This window comes from Ovis aries, chromosome 12 (genome assembly GCF_016772045.2).
Source record: "Ovis aries strain OAR_USU_Benz2616 breed Rambouillet chromosome 12, ARS-UI_Ramb_v3.0, whole genome shotgun sequence".
Taxonomy (NCBI): domain Eukaryota; kingdom Metazoa; phylum Chordata; class Mammalia; order Artiodactyla; family Bovidae; genus Ovis; species Ovis aries.
Genome location: NC_056065.1, coordinates 32884307 through 32898964, shown reverse-complemented (window position 1 = coordinate 32898964; position 14658 = coordinate 32884307). Strand labels below are relative to the sequence as shown.

The window sequence follows — 14658 nt, the reverse complement described above, 5'->3', positions numbered from 1 at the left end:
CAGTGACACGTAGAGGTCTGAAGGACAAGTGAGAATCATTCGTGCGTGTATCTGGGAAAAGAGAATTCCAGGCCGAGCACGGTAAACACACAGCCCTGAGGCACACTGTGTGTTCATAGTGGGGCTGGAACCCAGGGACTGCAGGGAAGACAGACAGGATGAGGCCAGAGAGGGGGCAGGGCCAGATCTGACAGCTGTGCAGCCAGTGTCGGCGGCTGGGTTTACAGTGCAGCTGGGAGGCTCCTGGAGGGCTTGAAGCAGGAGGATGCAGTCTGACTACAACTAAGGTTATATACAAACGAGGAGGCCCCCAAAATGCTCTCTGGTGGGAAGCACTTCTAGGCTAGTCCAACAACTCAACGGTGTTGCCCAGAATTTCAGACAATTAAATTGTACCACCAACAGCCTACACTGGGCCAGGGAAAACCTTGCCGTGGCTGTGCCCACTGCTCCCCTTCAGCTGGTCCTTAGCTGACCGCCCACCACTCCACAGGCCTTCTAACATCTTCAGCTCTCAGAGATTCTGATTCTAGCAACGAAGCCCTTCACCCACCATTGGTGACAAACTACGAGCAGGGCCTCAATATACTGCCATTTCACACTTTGACCAACTTTACCACTGGCTAAGCTGTGACTGTGGGACTTGGAAAAGCTCCTCTTCTCTCTGGGTTTTAATTTTTTCCCTTATAAAATGAAACTTAAGAGGCTCTTAAATTCTTGGAAGTCTAAAGAAAGAAAAGTATATATGCACACATAATTACATTTTTCATTTCATAGTATTTATGATCCCGCTTTTTTGTCAGCCATAGGTCTCAGATTAAAAACCCAGCCTAGACTACTCCTATTTTGCCTTTCAAAGCTGCAATCAATTGACCACATCCACCGTGGCAACAGTACTTCAATCTTCCCTCTCATGGACGCTCAGTGTAAATCAGCACTATCAGCTAGTTTGCTTTTTAAAAAGGAAAAGAGAGGAGAGGACATGTAGAGAAGGATATAAAAGAAAAAAAAAGGAGGAAAAACTAATATGATGTTATTGTGTAAGCCACAAGATGTGTGATTTGAGGAAATCTTCTAGCTATCCAAATTTGTCCCTGAAACTCAATTTTGTCCTCACTCCTAAACTAATGATGACAGATACAGGCCTTTGTCAACAGGCAAGAATGCTTATAAATTACATTTTATAAACTTTTCTTCCCATTAAGGGAAAGGTATTCATTAAAATGTGGGGTACACACTAGTACCTGTGGAATCATTTTAAGTGGTGCATGAACGTATAGTTTCAATAAATTTGTAATTTAACTTATCAAAAACTATTAGCAAACTAAATGATTTCTTCACAGATATTAATGCTTAAGACAAAGCTAAGCAAAAAAGGGTGATTCAGTTTAAAGTGGATTTTAAAAAACCGCTAAGTAAGCACAAGACCAGAATCACCAAAATCCTGAAGGCAGTGTCTGAATGAGCAGTGGGAAATAAGGGGGGTCTTCATTTCAGCATCCTTTTAGTTGAGGTCAAAATAATTTATTGGAGAATGGTAGGGAAGAATTAGCTTCCCTGGTGGCTCACTGGTAAAGAATCCACCTGCCAATGCAGCAGATGCAAGTTCGATCCCTGGGTCTGGAAGATCTCCTCGAGAAGGAAATGGCAGCCTCCTCCAGTATTCTTGCCCAGGAAATCCCATGGACAGAGGAGCCTGGCGGGCCAGTCCTTAGGGTTGCAAAGAGTGGGACACAACTTAGCGACTCAGCACACGTGCACGCAGAAAAGAGCTAGCTAGTCTAAAATTTAGCCTATAATTCTCAAGTCTACAATTTTTCCATATATAATTTTTACTCAAAAAAACTTCTCTCTTAGCTACCTGTCTTTAAGTATTTCCACTGAGAGCCCATGTTCTTAAAAGGAATAGAGTTACATCACTATGGAATTTGAATGAGAAAATTATCAGTTTTAAATGGCTGTTTTCTTCAATTATATTGGAACATTATCAACTGCCTTCTAGATTTACTTACATTTTTCAGGTGGTGTTATTGTAATAGTCTGAGCTGTAAATTCTTCATCAAAATATCTGGTGTCTGTCTCAGATGTTACTTGAGGCTTAAAAGGAGGTACAAGCTGTAAGAAGCAAAAGGGTACTATTAAGAGACTTTAATTTAGGGAAATACATTTCTAAGATAAAATTAGAGAGCGAGTACTGAATGAATAGCGTATGAGGTTAGACTTCTCAGTCACTGTACAAGGCAGATGTGTCTTTGCCTTCATGGTCAGAGGTATTTGGCTTCATGGTTAAGTCTAAACAGAACAGTAGATACTTGGTTGTTCTATGTAACATTTGAAGGGTCATGTGAAATAGAACAAATGAAAGTCAAAGAAAAAAATGGGAAGAGGATATTGAAAAGTCTGTCCCAATATTTTTCCCTAGGAAAGTACATACAAAACCAATGGATCTGGACTGCTGTCACAGAACATAGGGTCTTCCTGCTACAGGAAAAGCACTTGCTGGCTTTCTCTAGCTCTTCCAGGTGCCTGGCTGAACAGGTTATTATTAAAAATGCAACTTAATAACACAGTTATTACCTAGGTCAAAAATAGCACACCACCTCTGGACCTGGCAAAGGGGCTTGTGGCAGCCCCTGAAGTGATGTGCAAACATTTCATAGATTTGATCAGCTCCTCAAAGGGAACCATGACCCAAAAGATTAGGAGGAACTACTCTAAGGGTTGAAAGAACTGACTCATTTGCCTCCAACCTGCAGCAGGCACGCAGTGGGGGAAAAGTCCTGGGCTGCTGAAGGTTACAGAATCCCGAGCCCTGTAAATCTCTGCGTCAGTAGCCTCCACTGGCCAGTGGGACTGGAGCCAGGAGGGGGCTCCTGCTTCTCAGGGCTCCCAGCCTCACAGGCGAGAGTCTACAGGTTTCTTCAACACAGGGAGCCCAGCCCCAGAGCATACTCTTTGACGAATACCACTCTGATGAATGGTGGTATTCATTCTGATGCTCTGATTCATACCATGAAGACAGAAAGATGAAAAACAGAATGACAGAAATTACTATGTTTTATAAAAATTTTACAGAAACAAATACCCAACTGGCATCACTCAATGCACTTTCCACACTTACTGTCACCAAATTTATGTTAAAGTAAGACAAAGATCTTTAAATTATTCTCTAGATGGACTATGCTTTAATAAACCAAGGGGTAAGCAAAGTTAAAAGCATGTTTTCAAAATAAAGGACCGCATTTCAGTTTATAGCACATGTTATAAAGCATTTGAAATTTCTTTTCTTTCGAACATTCTTTCTCTATGCCCCCAATACAGAGATATTCTAAAGTTTCTATCACTAGCAAGCACTCTTTCTTGGGGGGACTGAATCAAATTCAGGTTGCACTGATCAGCTGTTGCTAAGATGTTGCTAAGATAACAACACATTTCCAGCTGCTCTGTTAGGATGACTGGACACAAGCAAGCAGTTCACACCACTGATGGAAATCGTCCCTCCTCTATTCATTCAAAAGTGCAATCTCACACTGCTTTATCCTCCTTCAAAAGACTTTTCAACATCTCACACATACACACGTGCATCACCATTACACCTCCTCCTCAATAAAATAAAAGTTCCCCGAGAACATGATTCTACAAATCCCTCAATGGCATCACAGACATACATACAAGAACACCAGTGGTGACAGTGACTGCAGAATTGGGGGTTTTCCTTCAAGAAAACAGAGGGGATATCTGCCTTTCTTGCAGGCAACTAGAAGACAGGGATTTTGGCTGTAACTTTCTTTCTGATTCACCATTCTACAAATGTTCCAAAAATAGGTCTCACCCTTCTAATAAGAAATTAAGCACAAGAAATTCTTAGAGCAGAAACGGCTTCTACTGAGAATGCAGACTAGGTTTTGCTTATCTCTGCCCACCCTTCCCATCTGTTTCCTTCTGATGGCAGAAACTTAAATCTGCCTTCACGTTAAGGGAAACATGTTATCTTTTTAGATGAGAGAGAGAATGGCCACCTGAGACTTTAAAAAAAAACTGAAACGAACTTTATGCAGTTTTCACACTACTACAGGGAGCTCAAACTAGTCTTCATTCAAATATCGTGATACCGCATTACCTGACCACCTCTCTCAAACACCTGCCCTCCCCTGCCCATCACTTTCTATCCTCACACTGCTTTCTCTTCAAAAAACTTTTCAACATCCGATGCATATCTACCTATATATACACACAGAAAAAATACAGGCTTATTGTCATCATAATTGTGTCTCCTCCCCAATAAAATACAAGTTCCATGAGAGCAAGTCCTTATAAAAAAGATTTACTGAGGTATGGTTGACATAAATTGTAAATATATCTTAATATAAGACTATACAAAAAAGTATACAATTTCATGTTTTGACATATGTCTACACCCATGCAATAAAGATAATGAACTTACTCATCACTTGTACATGTTTTCTTATAACCCTGTGTAATCCCCTCCTCTTTTCTATTCACCTGCAGACAATAGCTGATTTGCTTTCTGTCATGAATGATTTGTGTATATTTTCTCGACATCTAAGTATCTGGAATCGAATAGTATGTATTCTTCATCTGGTTGTTTTCACTTAGCATGATTATTTTGACACTCATCCACGTCACTGCATGTATTGACAGCTCATCCATTTTACTGCTGGGTAATTATTGTTGTTGTTCAGTCTCTCAGTCATGTCCTACTCTTTGCAATCCCATGGACTGCAGCAAGCCAGGCTTCCCTGTCCTTCACTATATTCTTGAATCTGCTCAAACTAACATCCATTGAGTCGATGATGCCTTGCAACCATCTCATTCCGCCTTGCAACCATCTCATTCTCTGTCGACCCCTTCTCCTCCTGCCCTCAATCTTTCCTAGCATCAGGGTTTTTCCAATGAGTCAGTTCTTCACATTAAGTAAGCAAAGTACTGGAGTTTCAGCTTTAGCATCAGTGAGTGCTTCCAATGAATATTCAGGACTGATTTCCTTTAGGAGTGACTGGTTTGATCTCCTTGCAGTCCAAGTGACTCTCAAGAGTCTTCTCCAGCACCACAGTTCGAAAGCATCAATTCTTCGGTGCTCAGCATTCTTTATACTCCCAACTCTCACATCCATACACGACTACTGGAAAAACCATAGCTTTGACTAGACGGATCTTTGTTGGCAAAGTAACGGCTCTGCTTTTTAATACGCTGTTTAGGTTGGTCACTGTTTTTCTTTCAAGGAGCAAGCGTCTTTTAATTTCATGGCTGCAGTCACCATCTGCAGTGATTTTGGGAGCCTAAGAAAATAAAATCTGTCACTGTTTCCATTTTCCCCCCATCTATTTGCCATGAAGTGATAGGACTGGATGCCATGATCTTCGTTTTGTGAATGTTGAGTTTCAAGCCAGCTTTTTCACTCTCCTTTTTCACCTTCATGAAGAGACTCTTTAGCTCCTCTTCGCTTTCGGCAGATAGCGAAGATATGATAGAATGATATCAATTGCGTATCTAAGTTACTGATATTTTTCCAAGCAATCTTGATTCCAGTTTGTGATTCATCCAGCCCGGCATTTCACATGATATACTCTGCATATAAATTAAACAAGCAGGGTGACAATATACAGCCTTGATGTACTCCTTTCGCAATTTGGAACCAGTCTGTTGTTCCATGTCCGGTTCTAACTGTTGCTTCTTGATCTGCATACAGGTTTCTCAGGAGGCAGGTAAGATGTATTCCCATTTCTTGAAGAATTTTCCACAGTTTGTTGTGATCCACACAGTCAAAGGCTTTAAGGTAGTCAATGAAGCAGAAATAGATGTTTTTCTGGAATTCGCTTATTTCTTCTATGATCCAACTGATGTTGGCAATTTGATCTCTGGTTCCTCAGCCTTTTCTAAATCCAGTGTATGAAGCCTCCTCAGACAATCATTTTGCCTTGTTGCATTTCTTTTTCTTGGGGATGGGTTCGGTCACCACTTCCTGTATAATGTTACAAACCTTCGTCCATAGTTCTTCAGGCACACTGTCTATCAGATCTAATCCCTTGAATCTAGAATGGCCTAAGGGTTTTCCCTACTTTCTTCAATTTAAATCTGAATTTTGCAATAAGGAATTCATGATCTTGAGCCACAATCAGCTCCTAGTCTTATTTTTGCCGACTTAAAGGTGACATAGATTATGGAACTTTAATTGCCATTTTAATTAAATAAATGTGGTTATCTCATACAGCATTCTGTAACGACATACATGGATCAAAAGTACTGGGAACACAGACCCTGATAGTAAAAACTGTCACCTACTAAATGCTTAGATTTGCCATAGGTACTAATCTGGTGCTATAGCTCTGCCTCTTTAAAATAACTCGAGAGTAACTAAAATTGGGCCAAGATCCTGATTTATTTAATCTCTAATTCTTCTGAAAAGCTGATTTTATGGTTTGTGAGTGTGTGCGTGCACACCTGTGTATTCCAATATACACAGGTATTGGAAAAGTGGGAATATGGAAAGAGGATTTATTTCAGACAAAACTAACAGATCTATGACAAATAAGATTTAATTATATTATCTGCCAAGCTTCTCCATGCCAATTATCCTTACAGATGACCAGAAACTCAATAACTATTTTTTCATTTTTGCAAAATTACTATACAATAGTAATTCATGTCCATAATGTTTACTTTGATTTCATAAAAAAATGCACCAAGGGATCCAAGGTATATATCACACTAATATACAATTATTATATCATAAATTGACCCCAACAAAATGACTATTTTAGCTATGACTCTTTGCGAGTCATATTATATTTTAGCTATAACACACGTTAAATATTTAATCAATACATCTGGAACTTAGAAGGGCTTTTAACTGTGGGTCTGTGGACAGGTGATACTATTCACAAGCATCCACAGGTACAAGGTATATTTGAAGATTTCAGTAATACTTGGAGAAGAGCTGCTTATAAAGGTAAAAGTGTTCTCATTAGTGAAATGAAGAGGGCCTTACTGAATGCTTCTGTGATAGTGAGGACAGGCAAACTGCACGCATTATAAATTCAGGGTTCACCAAGAGCCTGCTGAAACAATGTATTCTTTATCCCTCCTCCAGGAGATTTCATAGGTATTGTCCGGCAGCAGCAGTGTGGCAGCCACTCATTACTATTTCTGATTAGAAATGTTCAAGAACATGGGCAAAAGTTAAATGAATATGTAAACTGGGAAGAAATTTTATATATATAGGCAATTTTCAACTTATAAACCAGCCTATATGGACACTGGAGAAAACCTAAGACTTATTTCAACAGACAGAAAAGAAAAGCAAATTAAAAAATCCTATACAATGTGGCTCCCAGGCAGTAATATTAAAGTCTATTCAACCTAAAATACAAGAAAGCAATGTTAATAAGGCTACCAACCATTAATCATAATATGTTCATAGAAAAATTCATTTATATTTCTATGAAGATGACCAAGAACTTAGCTCCTTTGCTCAAGTTCCTGTAATGACAACCACACTCTCTCATTATCACACCAGATCAACTCCTTAGAAAAGAGGCAGTGATAAGAGAACTCCTAGGTTGAGGGGGACAAGGTTTTGGTGAGAAATGAAGAAAGATAAGTAGCGGATTTAAAAGTTGAGCATGAAAAGATGAAGTCTTTAATTTGTGGAAGAGAGGCAGAGAGGGCAGCACCTATGAGAGAGGTCACAGGTGGACACATACTTGTCTTTCCTAAGTTATATATTCAAGCTTCTCCTTGTAGATGTACACTAGCAGTTGAACAGCAGAATGGTAAAATTAAAAGAAATAAGAAGCAGCAGTACCACCTAACCTGGGAAGCTTTTAGTTAAACAGGACTTTAAATGATCTGAATGACTCCACAGGCATACTGTGGAGATACTACTGACTCTGGAACAGACCACCGCAATAAAGCTAAAAGAGCGGTAAGGAGAGCCACGAGAACTTTTTGGTTCCCCAGGGTGTATAAAAGTTATGTTTTCACTGTACTGTAGTCTCTAATGTGTGCAATAACATCATGTCTAAATAACACTCCTAAAAAAATATTAAGTATCATCTGAACCATCAGCGAGTTCTAATCTTTTTGCTGGTAGAGGCTTTTGTGTCCATGTGGGCTTATGTCTGCTGCTGACTGATCAGTGTGGTGGTTGCTGAAGGGTGGGGTGGCTGTGGCCATTTCTTAAAATAATTATGAAGTTTGTTGCATCAATTGACTCTTCTTTTCACAAATGACTTCTCTGTAGCACGCAATGCTGTTTAATAGCATTTTACCCACGGTAGACCATCTTTCAAAATTGAAAACAATCCTCTCAAATCTTACTGCTGCTTTATCGATCACATTTATGCAATATTCTAAACACTATGTTTTCATTTCAACAATCTTTATAGCATCTTCCTGAGATGGAGTAAACGCCATCTCAAGAAACGACTTTCTTTGTTCATCCACAAGAAGTAACTCCTCACGTGTTCAAGTTTTAAAATGAGGTTACAGCAATTCAGTCCTATCTTCAGGTTCCACTTCTAATTCTAGGTCTCCTTCTATTTTCACCACATCTGCAGTTACTTCTTCCATGGAAGTCTTGAACTTCTCAAAGTCATCCATGAAGGCTGGAATTAACTTCTTCCAAATTCCTATTAATGATGAACTTTTAACTTCTTCATGATATGTTGTTAATAGCATCTACAATGGTGTATCTTTTCCAGAAGGCTTTCAACTTACTTTGCCAGGTCCAACAGAGAAATCTGTACAGCAGCTGCACTCTTAAAAAAAATGAATTTAACTAATAAAACTTGAAAATTGAAATGATTCCTTAATTCAAGGGCTTCACAATGGATGTGTCTTCAGTTCATTCGCTCAGTTGTGTCCGACTCTTCGCAACCCCATGGTCTGCAGCACGTCAGGCCTTCCTGTCCATCACCAACTCCTGGAGTTTACTCAAACTCATGTCCATTGAGCTGGTGATGCCATCCAACCATCTCATCCTCTGTTGTTCCCTTCTCCTCCTGTCTTCAATCTTTCCCAGCATCAGGGTCTTTTCAAATGAGTCAGTTCTTTGCATCAGGTGGCCAAAGTATTGGGAGTTTCAGCCTCAGCACCAGTCCCTCGAATGAATATTCAGGACTGATTTCCTTTAGGATAGACCGGTTGGATCTCCTTGTTGTCCAAGGGACTCTCAGGAATCTTTTCCAACACCACAGTTCAAAAGCATCAATTATTTGGCACTCAGCTTTCTTTATAGTCCAACTCTCAGATCTATACATGACTACCAGAAAAACCACAGCTTTGACTACATGGACCTTTGTTGGTAAAATTATGTCTCTGCTTTTTAATATGCTGTCTAGGTTGGTCATAACTTTTCTTCCAAGGAGCAAGCATCTTTTAATTTCATGGCTGCAGTCACCATCTGCAGTGATTTTGGAGCATCCCAAAATAAAGTCTGTCACTGTTTCCATTGTTTCCCCATCTATTTGCCATGAAGTGATGGGACCAGATGCTATGATTTTAGTTTTCTAAATGTTGAGTTTTAAGCCAAGTTTTTCACTCTCCTCTTTCACTTTCATCAAGAGGCTGTTTAGTTCTTCTTTGCTTTCTGCCGTAAGTGTTGTATCATCTGCATATCTGAGGTTATTGATATTTCTCCCAGCAATCTTGATTCCAGCTTGTGCTTCATCCAGTCCAGCATTTAAAGGCAAAAAGATAGGACACTGAAAGATGAACTCCCCAGGTCAGTAGGTGCCCAATATGCTACTGGAGATCAGTGGAGAAATAACTCCAGAAAGAATGAAGAGATGCAGCCAAAGCAAAAACAATACCCAGTTGTGTATGTAACTGGTGATGGAAGTAAAGTCCGATGCTGTAAAGAGCAATATTGCATAGGAACCTGGAATGTTAGGTCCATGAATCAAGGCAAATTGGAAGTGGTCAAACAGGAGATGTCAAGAGTGAACATCAACATTTTAGGAATCTGTGAACTAAAATGGACTGCAATGGATGTGTCTTAGCAGGCAGGAAAACATTAACTTTGCTGTACATTCCCACCAGATGACTAGGTGCATGGCAATGAGCAATAGAAATATTTTGAAAGGAATCTTTTTATCTGAGCAGTAGGTCTCAACAGTAGGCTTAGAATATTCAGTAAACTATGTTGTAAACAGATGTGCTGTCATCCAGGCTTTGTTGCTCCATTTTTAAAGCACAGGCAGAGTAGACAGTATAATTCTTAAGAGCCTCAGGATGTTTGGAATGATAAAATGAATACTGGCTTCAATTTAAAATCACCAGTTGCACTGTGCATGCATGCTCAGTTGCTCAATTGTGTCTACTTCTTTGTGACCCCATGGACTACAGCCCATCAAGCTCCTCCGTCCATGGGATTCTCCAGGCAAGAATACTGGAGTGGGTTACCAATTTCCTCTTCCAGGGGATCTCTCTGGCCCAGGGATCGAACCCACGACTCCTGTGTCTCCTGCACTGGCAGGCAGATTTTTTACCACCAAGCCACCTGGGAAGCCTCACTAGCTGCATTAGCCCCTAACTCAAAAGAGTCAGTCTGTTCTTTGAAGCTTTGAAGCCAGGCACTGACTTCTCCTCTCTAGCTATGGAAGTCCTTGATGGCATCTTCTTCCAAAAGAAGGCTGTTTTAACTTCATTGAAAATCTGTTGTTTACTATAGCCACCTTTATTAATGATCTTAGCTGGATAATTTGCTGCAGCTTCTTACACAACACTTGCTCTTTCACTTTGAACTTTTATGTTATGTACGGAGACAGTTTCTTTCCTTAAACCTTGTGAAGCAACATCTAGTTTCGAGATTTTCTTCAGAACTTTCCTTACCTCTCTTGGCCTTCAAAGAATGCAAGTATCAGGGTGTGGCGCCAGATCAGGCTGTGGCCTATGGGAATGCTGTGGCTGCTTTGATCTTCTATCCAGACAATTCAAACTTTCTCTACATTAGCAATACTGCTGTTTTGCATTCTTACCATTTGTGTGTTCATTGAGTAGCACTTTTAATTTCCTTCAAGAACTTTTCCTTTGCATTCACAACTTGGCTAAATGGAGAAGAAGCCTCGTTTTGGGCTTATCTTGGCTTGCAACATATCTTCTCCACTAAGCTTAATCATTTCTAGCTTTTGATTTAAACTGGGAGACATGCAATTCTTCCTTTCCCTTGAACACTGGTAGGCCACTGTAGGGTTGTCAATCAGCCTTCTTTCAATAATGCTGTGTCTCAGGGGAACAAGGAGACTCGAGGAGGAGGAGAAAAACGGTGGAACGCCCGGTCTGTGAAGCAGTCAGAACACACAGCATCTACTGTGCATCCATTAAGTGTGGCTCATGAAGCCTCCAGACAATTAAAGTAGTAATGCTAAAAATCACTGACCACAGATCACCATAATAAATACAAAAAGAAAGAGTCTGAAATGTTTTTAAGAATTATCAAAAATGTGATAGATACATGAGGTGAGTAAACGTTTTTGGAAAAGCTGCACTGATAGACTTGATAGGCACAGGGTTGCCACAAACCTTCAATTTGCAAAAACATGCATTATCTGTGAAGAACAATAAAGTGAAGTGCAATAAAACAAGATCTGCATGTATTCCTTAAGAAGGACAAAGAAGTATGTTTGGAGGATCACTTATTAATGCATTTTAATTGAACTATAAAATATTTGCGTTGAAAAACCAAAAATGAACTTTTTGGCCAACCCAACAGAGTAAAGAAAGGATAATGTCCATGTACAAACCTAGTGGAAAAATTAAAAGACAAAAGTGGTAAAGCCATCTATATCCACCATAAGCAGGTAATAGGTATATACAACATTTAGATGTAAAATATGGTATCAAAAACAGTAGTCACGAGGGGAGGAGAGTACAAATGCAGGATTATTAAAGTACATTTGAAAGTCAGAGATCAGCAACTTAAAACAACTATATATGTATATGTATGATAGTAATCTCCTGATAACCACAAATAATCTGTAAGAGATACACATACAAAAAATAAATCCAGACTTAACACTATAGTCATCAAACCATGAGAACAAAACAAGAAGGGGGGGAAGAAAAGACCTACACAAACACCCCCAAAACAATTCTTAAAAATAGCAAAAAGAATATACTTATTGATAATTATCTTAAATGTAAATAGACTAAATCCTCAATTCAAAAGACAGAGAGTGGCTGACAGATACAAAAACAAGACCCATATATATATGCAGCCTACAGACTCACCTCAGATGTAATGACATAGAAAATGATGGGAATGGAAAACGTACTGCATGAACATGAAAATCAACAGAAAGCTGGAGTACAAATACCTAGACAAAACAGACTTTAAAGACCAATGCCAGAGACAAAGGACACTGCACAATGATCAAGGAATCAACCCAAGAAGATATCGTAACTGTACTATATATGTATGCACCCAACATAGGAGGCCTTCAATATATAGTGAACACATACATAGTGAAAGTCACTCAGTCGTGTCCGACTCTTTGTGACCCCATGGACTACACAGTCCATGGAATTCTCCAGGTCAGAATACTGGAGTGGGTAGCCTTTCCCTTCTCTAGGGATCTTCCCAACCCAGGGATGGAACCCAGGTCTCCCACATTGCAGGCAGATTCTTTACCAGCTGAGCCACAAGGGAAGCCCAAGAATACTGGAGTGGATAGCCTATTTCTTCTCCAGCGGATCTTCCTGAGCCAGGAATCAAACTGGGATCTCCTGCACTGCAGGCAGATTCTTTATCAACTGAGCTATCAGGGAAGCCCAATATATAAGGCAAATAGAAGTAGAAATTGCCAGGAACACAATAATAGAGGTGGATTTTAACACACCACTTACATCAATGGACAGATCATCCAGAGAGAAGATCAGTAAGGCTTAAAATGATGCATTAGACCAGATGGACTTATTCATTTATATATGCATGTATGTATATGTACATAACTTTATAAAATTTTATATTATATATATAACTCAAGTCCATCTGGTCTAATAAATTATTACACATAATAATTATTCTTATGTAGTTATATATAATAATATACATTATTATATAATAACTAAATTTATCCCTATTTTCTTATTTATGATGTTATTTAACATGGAATTTTCTTAAATTGCTTTTCAAATTGTTTTTATCTAATGTATAGAAATATATTTTGTGTGTGATTTTATTAGCTTTAAGAGGTTTTTTGGTGTATTCCTTAGTGTTTCCCACATATAAGATCATGTCATCTGTTAACAGAAGTAGTTTTACTACTTCCTTTTCCATCTGATTGCATTTTATTGCCTATTCTTTCTAAATACTCTGACAACAATTTCTAGTATTATGTTGAAGAGAAGAGCATCTTTTTTGTTGCTATGTTGATATGCTGAAAGTAGGCATGCTTGTCTTCTTCCTTATCTTTGGGGAAAAGCTTTCCAAGTTTCATCATTTGAGTGTGTGACAAATGGTGGGTTCACAAATGGTTTATATTATGATGAGGAAGTTTCTTTCTATTTCTAGTTTTCTAAGTATAATTTTGTTTGTTTGTTTTGGTTCTTTTACCATGAAAAGAGTGTTGAACTTTGTCAAAAGTTTTTTCTGTACCAATTGAGATCACATTTTTTTTTCTTTATTCTATTAAAGTAGGGTATTACTTTGATTGATTTTAGTATGCTGAATTTTTGCATTCCTGGAATAAAACTCACTTCATCAGGATGTATAAGCCCTTTAATATGCCACTGATTGGTTTGCTAGTACTTTCGTGGGAATTAACTGGGGATACGGCTGTGTAGTTTTGTTGCTGTGTGTCTGCATAACTTTGGAATCAGGGTAATGCTATCCTAACAGAGTCAGCAAGCATTCACTACTCTTCAATTTCTTTGAAGAATCTGAGAAGGGGTGGCATCATTTCTCCTTTCAACGCTTGAATAATTCTCTAGTGATGCCATCTGACCTTGTGTGGGCTTTTCTTTATTGGAGTTTTCGGTTTACTTTGTCCCCACCAGTCCTTATTAGTGTTTATGTCTATTCAAATTTTCTGCTGCTACTTGGGGGGGCTTCCCATGTAGCTCAGCTGGTAAAGAATATGCCTGCAATGCAGGAGACCCAGGGTCAATCCCTGGGTTGGGAAGATCCCCTGGAGAACGGCATGGCAACCCACTCCAGTACTCTGGCCTGGACAATTCAATGGACAGAGCAGAGGAGCCTAGTGGGCTGAAGTCCGTGGAGTCGCAGAGTTGAACATGACGGAGTGACTAACACACACACTTCTACTTGAGTCATTTTGGCAGTTTGTGTGTTTCCAGGAATTTTTCCACTGCATACAGGTTTATCCACTTTATTAGTATATAGCTGTTCACATTATCCTCTTAACAATCCTTTTTATTTCTGTAAAATCAATATTCATGTTTTTCTACCTGTGATTTTAATATTTTTTCTCATTTTCTTAGCCAATCTAGTTAAAAACTTGTCAATTATGATCTTTTCAAACAATCAACTATTTTTGGTTTTACTGACTTTCTCTATTCTAATATTTTCATGTACAGCCACTGCAATCTTTATGCATAAAGCTGGCTAACTTAGATGAGGTGATGAAATTCACTGAAAGAAGTTATAACAGTCTTAAAACCGGGTACACCTAAGAA

The 14658-nt window shown here is 39.0% G+C and overlaps 1 protein-coding gene across 5 annotated transcripts in view; it reads right to left on the bottom strand.

The window, feature by feature from the left end:
* The window catches only part of AKT3 (AKT serine/threonine kinase 3), a 281577-nt gene that overhangs the window by 10393 nt on the left and 256526 nt on the right, over nucleotides 1-14658 (bottom strand). For all 5 annotated transcript variants that reach the window (XR_009595810.1, XM_060396454.1, XM_042257196.1 and 2 more), the window contains one exon: nucleotides 2013-2115. Coding sequence is in view for 4 of the 5 variants with exons in the window: in XM_060396454.1 (XP_060252437.1) it covers nucleotides 2013-2115 (103 nt within the window). In the remaining variant the exon portion in view is untranslated. The remainder of the gene's footprint in view (nucleotides 1-2012; nucleotides 2116-14658) is intronic.